Source organism: Squalius cephalus (assembly GCF_949319135.1).
Source record: "Squalius cephalus genome assembly, chromosome: 4".
NCBI classification, from domain to species: Eukaryota; Metazoa; Chordata; class Actinopteri; order Cypriniformes; family Leuciscidae; genus Squalius; species Squalius cephalus.
In genome coordinates this window covers 36,847,723-36,865,146 of record NC_137125.1, presented here as the reverse complement: position 1 = coordinate 36,865,146, position 17,424 = coordinate 36,847,723, and the positions used below count along the sequence as shown (strand labels likewise).

General features: G+C 34.6%; 1 protein-coding gene across 1 annotated transcript; it reads right to left on the bottom strand.

Moving 5' to 3' along the window:
* Positions 1–284: 284 nt before the first annotated feature.
* On the bottom strand, positions 285–14,351 carry itih2 (inter-alpha-trypsin inhibitor heavy chain 2). The gene is given in 21 exon segments (XM_079869614.1): positions 285–492; positions 1,504–1,615; positions 1,704–1,876; positions 2,287–2,485; positions 2,575–2,688; positions 3,940–4,074; positions 4,208–4,268; positions 4,272–4,386; positions 6,165–6,304; positions 6,392–6,577; positions 7,376–7,557; positions 7,677–7,802; positions 7,960–8,128; positions 9,000–9,116; positions 9,634–9,870; positions 9,974–10,136; positions 11,493–11,597; positions 11,673–11,845; positions 13,272–13,307; positions 14,011–14,043; positions 14,161–14,351. Coding segments are annotated over 21 exon segments (2,814 nt in total). The 5' UTR covers positions 14,251–14,351; the 3' UTR covers positions 285–344.
* Positions 14,352–17,424: the final 3,073 nt, after the last annotated feature.

The following is a 17,424-nucleotide window of genomic DNA, read 5'->3' as shown; positions in this document are numbered from 1 at the left end:
TGTTGTCAATGGAAATGGATGCATACGATTCAAATATTTAATTCAAAGTTTTAAGTGATTCGATTAAATGTTTCACTGCAAACAGTCAAGTCAGAAGTGGTGTAATACATTAAAATTACGTTTAATTGGCTTAATTTATAATTAAGTACAGTTTAATTGGTTGATGTACAGCACTGTTTCCCAATGTTTTGTATATATTTTCTTGTAGTATTAAAAACCTTTTTTTCTAAATTGCAACTTTCAGGGTTTTTTTGGTGGTTCTTATGGCTTATATAAAATAACAGATTTCTACCCATCAGCCTCTTGTTCTCTCTTAGCAACTAGCGTAAGGCACACTCGTGCTCTCAGAGAGCGTTCAGGAAGCTGTCCAGCCGAGGGAGGATATAGCTGGTGTAACTCCCATCAACGAAGCCTTTCCCATTGTTATGGACAAACCAGCAGTAGACATCTGAACCTCGTTTCTTGTCACGTCTGTAGTCCTTCTGCCAGCCCCTGATTGAGAAACACATATTACAGAACTTTAAAATATGATATGTGCTAGGTAGTTGCCTTCTTTCAATGGTACATAAGTTGGATAGGGTGGATCTCAAGAATAAATTATTTTGTATTTTTTAAACCCTTTTGTAGGGTTTTTTCAATGAAATTAGCTATGTTTCCATCCAAAGTTGCAAATGTAATTTATGTGCAAAATTGTAATATCGCATAAAACATTTGCGAATAAAGCAGCGTTTCCATCCCATGTGTTCAAGGGAACAAAATCGTCACTTCCTGGGAAACCGGCGCAAAATATCTGTAATAAAAATGGAAGTTGCTGCAATCGGGTAATAAACTATCCCCTATATATATATATATATATATATATATATATAATATTAGTGCTGTTAATCGCTCAAATAATTAACTAACCGCACATTTTTCAGTAATTAATTGCAATTTAAATGTTTAAAAGTTTATATTGAATCCACAAATTAATGTAGAAGCAACATAAAGACGGTATATTTTAAGTATTTGTTTAATAGTATTGTTTTAATTTTGTTGACCTTTGTGACCTTGATTTTCAGGTAGGTCGGGTAGGAAATATACAGAAATGTAATAATCAAATGTAAAATAACCCTTCACAGACTTCACTGTATACATTAAATATAGATGAATCCTTATTAAAGCTACAAAAGTTATTCAGTCAAAAGTAGTCAGCAATTTCTCTTTGTCTTTTGTTCTTTGATTAACATTAATGACAAACAGCAGCAGGTTTATTAGGTTGCTGTCACTTTAAGAGCTGAAGCATATTCTATTTTCTCACAACTCTTTACATTAATTTAAGACTTCATTAAACTCATTTAAGACTGTGCTTATGAGGACACATGGCAAAAACAGACATTATTTTGTGTTTTTGTCTGTTCAGGTGCAAGAGAACTCAAATTGGTATTGGTGAGCTGTCTGTGAAATGTCTTCCTGTGGTTGTGTTTTGGAAAGATATTAGTATGTGATGGTGTGTGACAGTACCTGGTAACCGCTAGTTTGTTGCCTTTCACTTCCATTATAGCCTCTTTCTTCTTTGGGTCTGCTCCTTCATGCACACCGTACACCTTCACCTCTGGTTCCTGTGCAAACTGGCCTGTTCCGAGACGAAAGAAACATTTGTGAGAAAAATATATGTTGGTGCGTTTTAGTAGTTGTGTGCATTTAAACGTTGAGTGACTCACCAATGAGACCATGAACCTTTGCAGAGTATTTGTTGTCGTTGGACATGTAAATTCCCAGGAAGTCGACCTGCACAGGATGCTTCTTCCACACCCGATGCAAAAGCACCATCACTGAAATCCTCCCATCAATCATCACAGTAACATGTTGCTCCTTTACTATGGTGACCTTCATCCTGATAAACAAGAGAAGGCATATATAACCAAATTTAAAGAGATCTGTATTAAATAAAACATGAAATTTAGCTTCCTTAATAAATGTATCTGGTCCCATGATACTATAAAAAAAAAAAAAAAAAAAGCTTTTTATAATTTTTAATAAAAATAAAAAAAACATTTCCTGCTGACATAACCAAGACCACATAGACAAGAACAATATCAGCCAATCATATCACATAATCCATGTAAATGGATACAATCAAGTACTGCCCTACTTGAATATTCAATTTCTTTTTGAAATATATCAGATTATTAAAGGTAAATGCGTTATGAATGTTCTTGTCTTCTTTTTAAAAAAAAGTCTGGACATATGATATGTGGACAGAACCTTAATTTGAAAGTTTGTAAAAAGTTTGTATTGTTATACCTGTTAAGTATCAGTTCAGTTGTGACTCCCCAAGAGAAGGAGTGATTGTTCCTGTCTTCCATCAGGTCGATTCTGTTGGTTCTTACTATAACCTGCACACCGTCTGTTTTAGAGTATATGGAGATGGTGCCGAAATATGTGTTCATTTTGTTGTTCTTCATCTTCTTAGACCCGACCAACTGACCGTTGATTGTTACTCCTGGAAAGAAAAGAAGAAAAATAACACATATGGAATGTGAAACAAATAAAAAAAAAATTCATGTGATGAAAGAAGCCTGTAGAAGTTACCTGTCCCAGGATCTGAAACTAGGTTAAGGATGTGTCCAGGTTGGGAGTCAATGTTGAAGCAGACCTCCATGTTGCTTCTGGGTAAGTTAATGATGAAGTGTGGGTCACTTTCCACTGCAGTAAAATCAAAAGGATGAGAGAGATCACAGCAAAAACTTAAAGCAAGACACCCTAGGTGAATAGGGTGAAAATGTAGACTGATAGATATCACCATACTTCCCCAGTTGATTCATTACATTAAAAATTGCACACAAAAAACTACATTTCTAACAAATTTTCGGAAATGTTGTTTAAACATGCAAATGTGGTATTATCTAATTAAATATGCACTTATATGCATATATTTCCAGAACAGAAATCTGAACACTGGATAAAACCAGATTTATAATTTGTGTTTCATTTTGTTGACATAAAGGGTTTTTACAGAGGGGGTTATATCTCTTTTTATCACTCCATAAATCTGAAAATATGATGTCAAAAGCCAATTTTCATCATGTTTTTAGGAACAAAACTCTGTAAAAAAATCTTCAGAATATAGATAGGAATAAAACGGTAACTTTTAGTGTATGTAATGGAGATTTCTGGCCCTGCAATAAACAAGAAACCAATTCTCATTGCGTTCACACTGATTCTGGAATCTCTTTGGGCTTCACTTCAGTTCTGAAACTGTTTTGTGAAACCCTGCACTGATACATTTTTAGGTACAATCAACTTGGAGTTTAAGTCATTTATAACTTAAACTGCATTTAACTAACTCAAAAATGAGTTGAATCTTGTATATCTAAAAAAAAAGTAGAAAATATCTTAACTTATTTTGATGAGTTAAAGCAATGTAAAAACATATATTGTTATAACTTATTGATCATTTAATTTTTTTACAGTGTGCTGGCTTGTTTTAAGCGTTCGCATTTTAATCAAAATGCATGTGAACCATTTTAAGAATTACTAACAGCCTGCGCCAGCGAAAAAAAGCTACTTTCAGGATTTCTAAAGACACACAGGGAAAAAAATTAGCGATGAAAAGTTATTTTTGCGGCTGACCTTATTGCATTTCCATGTGTGCGACTTTCCCTTTCAGACGCAAAATAAATAAATCATGAACATGATTTACAAAGGTTTGCAGTTGTATTTGCTTGCATTATTTAATGCTGAAACAAGCATGTCTTAACCCATTTTGCGCTTCAACAGGGCTGCGATAGTTGTGCTTCTCTTCTCTAGATTGCGTTGGTCATAATAGAAATGATCTGTCTGTGTTCTTTAATGTGCAGTAGATCAGATTTATGGGTTTGTGGTCTCACACTAATTTAGTAAAACTCACCCCAAGTGTGAAAACACCCTAAATATCATTTGACTGTGCTGCATTACCAGAAGTGATGTGCCGAGAAAGGATACTTTCTCCGACTGCTTCTACGGGATTTGGAGCATTAGTAGGCAGAACCCACTGAGGTTTCGAATAGACTTGCTGTTGCACTGAAAATGATCCCGATAAAGGAGCAGTGGCTGAGAAAAGGGGGAAGAGAAATAACCCTTATAATAATAAATAGAACAAAACAAATAATTTCCATACTCTATTTAATAATGCTATTTGCAATATGGATATTATATTTCAAGACAAACCGTTTGGATTTGGTACCTGAGCAACAGCCGTGTTTGGAGTCTTTGGGCGAGTCTGCGATCAGTCGTTCTGTCCTCCCCTAGTCTTCACCCTCCACCAGCATGGCAGTGAAAGGGGTCACAAACTGATGCTCCAAAGCCAGGGCCACAATCCGCTGAGTGATCTTACGCTTCTTGATCGCAGTAGGAGCTAGAGAGCTACATGAAAGCAATTCCACAGAAGCAACGATGAGCACGATGGACTCTTTTCAAAGACTGATCCCAGACAGCAAAATAGTGTCGGCCCAGATCCGGCCCACATCTGGGCGGGATCTGGGCCGACAGTATATCGCTGTCTGGGATGTTATACAAATTGCTAATAAAATGAAAAAATAAATGTATATTTATAACGCTATACTTGGTGTTTTCTTGCCTTGGTATTAAATGACAGAAAACTGGTTAACGCTGCTGCATGAGATTTGCATGCAAATTTGACATCTTTCGCTCTTCTGACCAATAATTAATCTCTCAATTTTTTTATCTTTTGGAAAATCATAGAAATGCTATATTGAATTTCGTTCACCACTATAAAGGATGCCCAACTATGACGGCTTCCGCTTCTGAGAACCCTGTGAAAAGGCTCCATTAATGGAAATCACAGGGAGAAATTTATATTTAGCATATGCTAAATATTTGGCATATGTTGTACTTTGGGTGTGCAGTTTTTCTAGTTTGTATACCTTTTTTAACCACTGTATGATTAAAAGCGAGACTTAGCAAACTGTTACATTTAGGGGAAAAATCCAGAATAAATAATATTAAATGGTTTGAAAAATAAAAAAGAGGAAATCATATCTGAATCAGAATAGGTTAACTGCCAAACTCATAAATTGGTTTGGTTTGGTTTAGACATTTACTGTTGAAACAGGAATTTGGGCAGGACATTTCAAAATACTTTTTTTTAAAGTCCTCCTGTGATGAAAATCAAGCTTTTAATGTTGTTTATATATGTCTGTGTATGGACTATATATCATCAACGAGTGGATCTCTGATGTGAGTGAGTGGAGGCGGGGCTAATTTGCATATTCATAGAACCGCTTATACTAAATAAAGCAAGGGTGTAGAGTTACATTCAAGCTATTTTATGGCATGACAATTTTTTTTTCAAGGAAAAAACGTTTAAATATTTAATTTTGGTGATTAAAGATTAGTTTTAAGGGATAAAATGATTGACAGGGGGACTTTAATTATAAAAGCCATTCGCCTATAGTTTACATCACAGCCTGGAAAAACATGTCCTGCCTTCTTAAATTTTGAACTTCATTCGTGTAATATGAACGAGCTGGTTCTTTTCAATGAACCTGTTGAAACGGTTTGCATATCACACTGAAGGTTTCATTTGCGATTTAGAGCGATCCAATTGCAGCTGTTCTCAATTCAACAACTCACTGATTCAATTGTCTTCATGTCTGACTCAAAATGAGCCAAGAATCGGGAGATCCTCCAAGCTTGAGCATGTGCGCGAATGATACAGTGAAAATTAAGTTACTAATACTAATATATAGCCTGGTTAAAACCAGACCATTCTCAGTAGTAACTGAGTTATGGTCTGGCAAAGCTTCATTAATAACTCATTTCCAAAGGGGCGTCACCAACGGACGTCACTCAAATGTCTCTGGGCGCAATTGGATAGACCTAAAACCAATCAGAGCGATCGTCATTAAAGCCCACCTCAACGTGTAAAGCCCACCTCAACGTTTCTGATTGGTGCCTCAATATGGACGGATTAGAAATCGGCTTGAATGGGCTCTTTGCCAGACTACTTGCAGAGCAAATCTAAATTTGCCGGAAGTTGGTCTGGGTTTTCCCAGGCTAACTAATATACGTATAATAAATGAAAATCAGTATACTTATCATTTGGTCCAATTTCCTGTTTTGATTCATGAGAAACACATTAAATGCATACATATAGATGGCCTCAAATCTGTTTCTCTCACCGTTCGGCCAATAGCTGATTGACAGTAATGTAGGCCCACATTTGCCGAGCAAAGCCGGGGAAGGAATGTTGATGTGTGCTGAGCTCAGAGTCCAACTCTAGAATATCTGCCTCTGTTTGAAAGTTCAGGTCCATGTTGGCCTAGAGAAGAATAACATCATTGCTAAAGCCAGCCATGAAACCCGAATTTTAAAATCTGAACTGAGACAAATGTGACGTGGGGCTCACAGCAGAGGCGGTGGTGATGCTTTGCAGCGTGGTGAGGTCCATCGGTTGGAGTTTTCCAGCCACTATCAGCTCAGAACCACTGAAGAACTTGTCAAAACGATTCTGAGTGACGTTATTCACAGTGTTGTCAGGGAAATGAATGGTGATGGTCCTCAGGAGAGGAGAGGAGACCTGACTGTAGAACGTCTGGAAGAACAAAATGAGTGAACAAAAAAAAAAAATTCAAAGCTCAAAAGACTTCACATCAGCTTTGACTTTAAAAAAAAAAACTAAAAACTAAGACTAAACATAGTGTGAGAATATAGAGCTACAAAATTAGTTTGGATATCTCAGAAAATTTGGACTTGGAAGAATTTGATGAGTTCTTACTCAAAAATCCCTTTTTATTGCAGACAATTTATTTATTGGGTTTTTTAAACTGGGGTTTATGGAAAATTGGAGTGAATTTTACAAAATAAAATTTTAATTAAATATGTTTATTGCAATATATTTTGACACATTTAATTGATTTGATATTATTAATGTCTCATTCTGCTTTGAAATTCATGTGATTAATCATTTTCAATCAAAATAATATTTAATTATATATCATAACGGGGTCTCCGTTAGCAAGTGCAAAACGTCAGATATAGAAACCAAGCGATCAATTAAAATGTCCTGTCGCTCTTAGAAAAAGGCATTAAAATGGATGAGATGGGCTCCGTCCCAAATGGCACACATCATATGCACTTGCGGTCTAGTGGACTTACAATATAGGGTGTTCCATTTGTCTTTTAAGGTTTCAGAAGGGCGCATATCACCCCCTTTGCGGCTGATATGCGCCCTCGATTCACATTTTTGCAGATAGTTCGCCATTTTTTTCTACCAGACAGTCAAAGCAGCATTACGTCACAAAAGTGTGGACTCGGAGGAAGATAGCGAGGGCTTAGGGTGCCATTTGGGACAGGGCCATGGAATTTATCATGACACTATGTCAAACTGAACCTTTAACTGCTCCGCAGCATCATGATTGGCAAAAATCCTCTGGGCGACACCCCTGTTTTCCAAAGCAATTCGCTCTAGGAAGTCGAAGTCAACGTCAAAGCCAATACCAAGAGAGAACAGAGAAAAATCCTCCCTCATCACGCGTTTCACGTTTTTCTGAATAGTGCTCAGCTTTATTTCACCTAAACAAGACGTGAAGAGAGAAACAGTAGATCAATAAAGGACTACATGAAACTCCAGGTAATAAAGGTGGACAAACAGAAATTCTCTGTTGCATGGTGTAAAAGTTATTTGGACTTACCCACTGTTGGGTCTCCATCTGATACCAGGATGATCATTGACACAGAACGAGGGTCGATCAGTCCCTGATTGGACGCTCTCACCAGCATCTGCACTGCTCTCTGTAAAGCTTCATTGATGTTGGTGCCTGAGGACAAATGTTACACGGGTCAGTCACTAATGTTTAAGAAATTCAAATTAAGAAGTCAATTCTCAAATTATTATCTCGTATTATAGGGGACACATGTTCTTCAAATTATAAGCAGTGAAACAAAGCAGAAACTATATTGGAAAGTCTCCCTCGCCTCCATTGGGCTTGATGCTTTGGATGTACTTCTTTGCTTCGTCCACCTGGATGGAGGAAGCTTGGACCAGATCTTCCCTCCAGCAACGGACATTGTGATTGAAATCTATGACGCTGAAGTAGTCATCCATCGACAGATCGTTCAGAATAGCCTTCATCGCCTCCACTGTCTACAAAACAAAAAAGGGCTGTTAGGTAACTCTCTCTCTCTCTCTTTTAAGGGTTAAAGTAACATAAAACAGCATTAACTGGACAAAATTCCTGCTCAAAAGCGTAGTGTGTTATCATGATAATCAAAAGAACTTTTCATAAGCAGCTGGAATTATGCTAAGCTAATAGGCTAAGCTATTAGATTGCTAACTGAAAACACACAAAAAAATGTAAGTCTCCATGAATTCAAAATTTACCTCTTTTTTTTTTGCAATACCGAACAGAAATGAGTTTTCACAAAGCAAATCTAGTTTATATAGCTAATCTAGTTTCATGATCACTTTAAAGGGACAGTTCACCCAAAAATGAAAATTCTGTCATAATTTAGTCACCCTCAAGTTCTTCCAAACCTCTATGAGTTTCCCTCTTCTGCTGAACACATAAGAAGATATTTTGAAGAATAGTTGCCCTCATTGACTTCTATAGTATTTTTTTCTCCACTATGGAAGTCAATGAGGGCCATCAACAGTTTGGTTACCAACATTCTTCAAAATATCTTCCTATGTGTTCAGCAGCAGAAAGAAACTCCTACAGATTTGGAACAACTTAAGGGGGAGTAAATGATGACAGAATTTTCATTTTTGGGTGAACTATCCCATTAAAAAAGTGCCCTTCAATTTACTTGATGGCCACATGGTGGCAACATGGGAGTTTCAATGCAATTAAAACTGCAGTTCTCCACTGATTCCACAAGAAGGCACATCCATACCAAGAATTGTTCAGTAATGGCTCATTCATCACAACTGTATTCAACAAAAACCACATTCTGATGAAAGATTAGATTATATGTCTCCTGATATCTGCAGGTTACTCAGGTAAACAAATCCATACCTGTTTCATCTTCAGCCCCCACATGCTTCCACTCACATCAATGACAAAAACTATGTTTTTGGAGAGAGGTGAGAGATCAGACGGAGCATAGAATTGAATGAAATGACCGTCAGACACCTGAGAAATAGAAATAGAGTGCATCAACAATGGCACCTAATGAAATAAAGCATACTGTTTTTTTTCATTCATTCGTTCAGCATTTTTGAATATTTCTGAAGGATCATGTGACACTGAAGACTGTAGTAATGATGCTGAAAATTCAGCTTTGTCATCACAGGAATAAATTACATTTTAAAATATATAAAAATTATTATAAATATTACTCTTTTAAATTGTAATAATATTTTACAATATTAATGTTTCTACTGTTTTTTGATTTAAAAAAAAAATGCAGCCTTGATGAGCATTTGTGAGTCTTACTTTTTAAATTAAATCTTTACGAAAAAAACAAAATCCCTTGTCTAATGTAAAAAAAAAATCTAATTGAATATATAAAATAGATTGATTCAAAAAATATATATTTAAAAAAAACAAAACATTTGAGTGATATATGAGACAAGCAACTGGTGAACTGACACCTGATTGTGCTTGTGTATGTCAAATATTATCTGTAAAAGTGAATGTAGATCCACACCTGAAGTTCTCCAGCATTGCTCTCTCTCTCCACATCATATTTCACAGTGAACACGCCATCCACCGCGCTTTCCGTGCAGTTTTTACACTTTCGCTGCTGCTGCAGAGTCGGTTTGAACACGATGTGGGCTTTTTCTTTCGTGTGGGTGATTTTAGTCAAATCTGAAAATTGCTCTCCCAGTGTGTTAGGAGCCGTGACAAACTTGATACCTTTGGGCTCAAATATATACACGTCAACCTGAGGACATAAAAACATTTGCAAAAACACAACACATTACACTGGTCAGTTCATGACACAATATATCTATGTGTGTGTGTGTGTGTGTGGGTGTGTAACTGACCTGCAGCAGTGGCACGAGGCGTCCAGGTTGAATGTGTAAAGTGTGCTGGTAGAAGCCCAGTTTCCTCTGCATCATTTCCTGATAGTGTAGTTCAAACTCCACTTTGCTGCCTGGAGGAACATGCACCTCTGTCCTAAAGGTCTCCATTGCTTGAGAGTTAGTCCTGAGAGACAAAAAGTCTAAGATATATATACCGGTACATTGACATATATAAATGTATCGCTGCATCTGCAATCACACACTATGGTTTAACCAAATGCCTTAAACGCATACCTCGGGTTATTAGTGACCTGGTACGTCATTCACTACCCTCCTCATTCATTTTTTCAAGTTAGACATCAACCTTCTTAGTATTCCTCAGCCAATTCATTATAAGCAATATAATATGTACTGTAACAATACATAAAAAAAATAATGTATGGGTCGCTAACAAGCCGAGGTGTGTAACAAGTATATTTTTTTCTGCACAACAATAATTGAATCTTTGATGCCTGAATAGGTGAATTTCACCTTTATTCTATAAGGTGCCAATATGATACATTGATACACAATGATGAAATGATGTTACACTCATAGTTACCGCAGGCAGAAAACAAAAGAATAGGAAGAATCATCAGCAAAACTTGAAATGGCTCACAGAGATTTACTGCAGAGCAACGCAATCAAATAGTGTCACTGTCACTTGGAGGTGGATCTGGTGAAATACTGATTCTGAAGATGTTGAAAATCATAGTTTTGAGAATATGTTTGAGATTGCGAATATGAGCAGATGCTGAATGTACATGGGAAATGAGCTTTGATGAGGACAGTGATGATGGTAATAAAATATCTGCTCAAACTGAAGCTTTCCAAGCTCCAAAAGGTAACAAAATATGATTTATTTGATCCTTCTGTAATTGTTACTCTAATATCATTAGAGTTTAATATTATCACGACAGGTAGAGATCCATCCGTGTTAGATGTAGGCAATTTGTATTTAAAGATTAGAAAATGAGTTGTGATTAATTATGATTAAATGGAAAATTTGGCATTTTAAAAATGATTTAGTTACACAGCAGAACCATTTAAAATAAACTACCAAAGGCATAAAGGTTTTTAAGCTATAGTGAAAAATGTACGATTGACATTTATTTAAATTGACATTTATTTATATAAATCTGATTCTAAAATCTTGATGTGGATTAAAAAAATTTCATACGTAAAAGCAATTGTATATATATATATATATATATATATATATATATATATATATATATACTGTATATATATATATATATATAAAATTGCTTTTATATACTATATAGACTTTATACAAATATATAACTGTAAATTCAAAAAAAGTATAACTAAAAAATATAGTTATAATTCTGAATAATAATTGAAAGAGCAATATAAATATACAATATAGAACAGAATATACAATATATACTGAATGTATATTTGCACATTTTAATATATATAGCCAATACAGTAAAACTTCCACTATTGCCGTATGAATGGACTGATGGAAAAGCCATACCTCACGATGCCGGCTGCTTTCCCACGAGCTCTTGATTGAGCGTAAAGGTTTCGTGCCACTGTCTTCTCCTTCACTGAGCCGACGAATGTGATCCCGTTGACATTCCTGAAAAGCAGCCACCTGTCATTCAGGCATTTCATGTGTTTGTGTGCGTATGTGTGTCATTGTTAATGCTCTCACATGGTGAAGTTGTTAATGAAGGCCTGTTTGGGAATCTGCACGTTGAAGCCGATGCTCTGGGCTTTGGAGCCTGAGTTGACCACAGAGCTCTTGACTGTGGTGTGAGCGAACCGCGACGTGATTCTGCTCTCCACCTTATAGCTCTTAACTGTGATGTCATTGCCCTGAATTGCCTGCATGCAAACACAAACAGAACGCAAAACATAAATCAAACTATAAACATTAAATAAATAAAAACTGTCAAGCAACCAGTTAAAAAAGTTGCTGCCTTAAATTTTTAAGTACAATAAACTTGGATGTTTAAGTCATTTCAACTTATATTACATTAAACTGACTTTTAAGAAAATGAGCTGAATCTTGTATAACTTATAAAAAAAGTTGAAAATTGCTTAACTTTTTTTTGATGAGTTAAAGCAATGTAAAAGCATATGTTATCATAACTTATTGATCATATACTGTTTTTTACGGTGTAGCAACACCTAAGTTCTGTAACAAAAATCTTTTGTTTGTCATTTCCTTTTCTATTTTGAAATGCGATTTTTGTGACATTAGGCTTGTGTAAAAGTAGTGAACTGCCTACCGTAGACTATCAAAACTTGCCAAATGTAAACTTTTTGCATTACATTTATTCATTTAAAGGCCCGTTCACGTCAAGGACGGTAAATATAATATTCCGATAAAGATGTATTTCTAAAAATCGTTCTGTAAAAGAATAGTAGAGTCCAAACCACTATAACAATACCGTCACAGAGAAACAATATCATTGGAGTCACTTTCAAAATGATTATTTGACAGCCAATCAGAATCCATCCTAATTTAAAAAGCTTGAGCATTAAAAGCAGCAGACAACAGAACGGTGGATGGATGGATGGATGGATGGATGGATGGATGGATGGATGGATGGATGGATGGATGGATGGATGGATGGATGGATGGATGGATGGATGGATGGATGGATGGATGGATGGATGGATGGATGGATGGATGGATGGATGGATGGATAGATAGATAGATAGATAGATAGATAGATAGATAGATAGATAGATAGATAGATAGATAGATAGATAGATAGAAACCAGTGTTAGGTGTAATGCATTACTAAGTAATTAATTACTGTAATTGAATTACTTTTCCCTTGAAAAAGTAAAGTAAGGGATTACTCTTCAGTTTTCTGTTATTTAATTACAGTTCTGTCTATAGAACAATTCTAAATAAAACATTACTGGATTTAACATCAACATTTCATGTTTTTAATATGCTTTAATGTAACCTTCTCCCTTTAAATACTTTGGTCAGTTCAAGAATAATTTATGTTAATTTATTTAGCCTTTTTAATTAGCCTATAGTACAGTAATCTAATTACACTGTTGAAGATGAATTAGTAGCTAGTGATTAATTACTTTTTTAGAGTAACCTGAACCAACACCGATAGAAACTAAAGAAATAATATATATAGAAACTTAGAAACTCAAACTAATCAGGAGAAAAAAAAAATGTCTCTAAGTAGAACAGCAGCAGAGGGGAAGTCAATAACCGTAGTGTCTTTGAACAAATCGATTAGTAGATAAGATTAAAGTGGAACAACAAGAGCATGATTACCTCAAAATCCTCTTCTTCACTGGTCAAAACGTTTCTCTACACACACACACACAAAGAGAAAAATGCAAGAGCATGTTGTATAAATGTTTAAAAAAACAATTTACAGTATTCAAATGATGATACGTTGATAAAACTGTAAAATTAACTCCTATGTTATACCAGGACAAAAATAGGGCAGACGTAAATTCAATATAGACTATAGGATCTGAAATCTTTTTTTTTCCCAACAAATGGCCAATGAGTGGAAAATAATAAAATAAAATAAAAAAGAATGTTAATTGTCAGGCTCAGTGGGTCATTAATTTATACAGTATGAGAAGGGTTTATTAATATAACATTGTATATAAATGTATATAGCTTTTGCAATTTTCTACTGACATTTGAGACATGTGTAAATGTAAATATTTATATAAGTTAATTCATTTTAATTAGATTGTTTTTTAACATTTTCCAAATAAAATCTAACTTAATTTATATATTTAACTGAAAAAAAAAAAAAAAAAAAAAAAAACGTGACATCTGACACAAGCGCATGGACTGGTGGACTTACACCTGACTCTTTGATCAATGGTAATCAATGAAGGCCTCAATGACACTGTCATCACATTAAAACATCTCAAAACTTGCTTGAACATCTTAAAAACAAGTACATATCTGCAGTATATTAGAGAGCATTTTTGTTCAGAATCCTCCTTTTAACATTTTCAATTTCATATTGAAGCTGGATATGAAAACTTACCTTGTATCTCCCAGACTGATCCAGAGGACCTGACTAACAAAATAACACACAATAAAGCTTTCAGTTTAGATACACATTCAATATACTGACATAAACACGCATGCAAATAAATTTGCCTCTTTTTCTCACACTTTTCTCTTTCCGTCTTACCGTTTCACTTTCCCACTCCCCATCGATGATAAACTCGAAAGCCCAGCTCTGAGAAAAGAGCAAGACGCACAGAAGAACTGGAGTCTTCATGGAACCAGAGAAAAGTCCTCTTAACGCACAACAAAATGTCCAGCACAAGCCACACACATACACACACTGACTGAGGCTCAATGATCAGCCTCTGCAGTCTCTGAGACCTCTGAGCCTCGTCAATATTTGTTGTGGCCCAAATATCTAAAAAAAAAAACTGAAGGCAGGAACCTTTGAAACCTGACCAGCAGATGCACAAACACAATCCCTGGAATGGAATGGCACATTTCACACCCTTTTGTTCATATGTTGTGAGAGAATTATTGTTATTTTGCACATTGACATTATTTTAGTTTCTTATATTAGTTTAGTTTTGATATATATATATATATATATATGTGCTGTCAAATCGATTGATTGCATCTAACATAAAAGTTTGTAAATATATAATATGTGTGTATACAATAAATACCACTTTGTTTAGTATTTTGTATGATGCGACATTCAAACATTTTTAACTGTGGCTTATAAGTGTCCAAATATAGGTCACTGTATGTCAAATGCCGTTTTTATAATATATAATATATTGTAATATATATGCTCGATTAAATCGCGATTAATCGATTTGATTAATCATGATTAATCGATTTGACAGCAATTATATATACAGCACATATATTTAAATAAATTTAAAAAAATAACCATGAATGTAGTATGTTTTAATTTTTTAAAATATTGTCTCTGTATGTGCATAATAATATTGTGTCAATGACTATTATGACTGAATATGTGCATTTTCAAATCAAATGAATGATTTAAATCAATCGGTCAATCAGTCAATTGATACTCTTTAAAATATAGGATTTTTTTTCTGTCTTTTTCTTTGAATTTATGATGAAAGATGACCAGGATATATGTTTTTGTGAGAGTGACCCCCATAACTCCGTTAGATAAAAAAATGATCAAAGGAATAAGGGTCAATTCAAGGGTTAATTAGTTAATATTACCCAGATTATTGCCCAATCCCTTGCCCCACCAACTTGCTCTAGGCAAAGGGTTATTCCCTTTCGTTCTGATATTTCTTAAACACCACTTTGTGTGTTCCCACATTCCTACACCATATTTGAATTCATATGGTCATCTGAGACCACAATAAGTATATTTGAACACTTACAAGCCACTGTTAAAAATGTCTGAATGTCGCATCATATACAACATACTAAACAAAGTGGTATTTATTGTAAATAAAGACAGCACAAGCACACTTTTTAAGCAAAACATTAAAAAAGAAGCTTGTTAAATTTAAACTGATCAGCCAATATGTTCATGAATGAAAGATACACAAATGAAAGACATTTTTTTTAGACACATTGCCCATAGTTAATGTGATGATTATTGCATAAAACAAAATTATTCATAATCCCTGATTGTTTACCATCCATAGATGATAGATAGTCTGAGATGTAAGAATACTGTGGATACTGACCAATATTTGCACCAGGAAACAGATGAGAGAAGCTTCTTAAAAACAATATTGTTTTATAATATCAATATTTTATTGAAATAAATGCATTTGCATTTTTGATATTGGGTCATTATCTAGAGGCCCATGAATATTTATTGTTATGGGCGTCCTGCTGTGTTTACACTTAGCTCATTTGTCATCTATGTTTGATATAGGCAACACTATACATTTTAATTGTGTAATACATTAAAAAAGTTGATTTTACCTTTATAAGCCATTATATTGTGGTCTCACATTTGAATATTGGTTTCCTTTGCTCTTCTAGAAACTCTACAAGAAAAAGCTGAGATCACTGAGCCAGCATTTTTTCAGTCTTAGCTCCATATTATCTATGTTGAGAAGAAGGAAATTTTCATTATCCATTTAGCAAACAGCCTCACTTGACTTTGAACATTGGCAACTTAGGACTGCCAACGTTAAAGCGATTTAATTACTATGATCAAATCTTTTCGAATTGTTATCGAATCGAATTATTTTGATCGTATGAAATACCACCAAATGAGTAAAACATGATCAATTATACATTAATTCAAATATGCAAGCTTATATAATATTTTGAGGCACTAAGCCTACCTAAATCCTACAAAGAGAAAGAAAAAAATATTGTAAAAGTAATAGTGAGTCCCTTATGGACTCTTCGGGTCATTTTGACCCGAAATTCATTTTCTTTTCATTTTTAAAAATTGAGTGTTCATCGGAGTGGTCCAATACCAAAGGGCTTTTGTCGCACTTGAACTTGGAATACACACAATTTTTTTTTTTTACTGGTTTCTTGGAGACTTTATGTGGTTGTAATAAAAATAGTAACACATCCTTCCCTCGCGGGTCAATTTGACCCCCATAGGAATGAATGGGAAATGGGGGAAAATGGGGATTTTTTTTTTTACATTTGTCAAAAGAATATGAAAAAAAAATCGGGCACAGTTTTATCGGACACATATACCTAGGAATATAACGATGTTGTTTATTTTTTTCAAATAAAAATCAGTCTCAATGCAGACTGCACACAGATATAAAGTGGTTAGATTTTAACACATTTACAATGCAGAAACAATATTCGTTCTGCATTGTAACTATATTGATGACTATATTGATGATTATAAAGCCATCTAGTGGCAAGTCATGAAATATCATGTTATATATATTTTTTACCACAAGAGGTCGGGAGAGACACCCAATGTGAAACTTTTTGATCTGTTTTAACAATTTCGTGCATGTAATAGTTATTTTTTCATTTAAGTGAAAGAATGTGAAGAATGTGTTGTATAATTCAATGTATATTTTAATTAGATTAAAAAAAAAAAACCTACAAAATATCTCCCAAAAACTGCATTAAAAATAGGAAAAATATAAAAATCAAATGATATAAAAAATGAATAAGTAGCCTATTATTTTTGCTCTTCGGGAGGAGAGCATAAGGGTTAATTGCATTAACACACTCAAGTCAGAAGTCTTTGTTTAGACTTAGCCTATGACATAAAAATATTGATTATACCCAATAAAGACCAATGTGGAACTGCAGAATTTAAAGCGCATTACAATCATTGATACCCTTGCCAGCTCTTTTAAACTCTACCCAGTTTAGGCTAGGCTATATTGCTCAATGTGCCCAGAAAAGCCTTACAACTATAGTATAGAGGCCAATTTCATGTTTGACAGACAAATGAGTGAGAATGTCGCAAGTGTCTAGACACCAAAATCACTGGAGC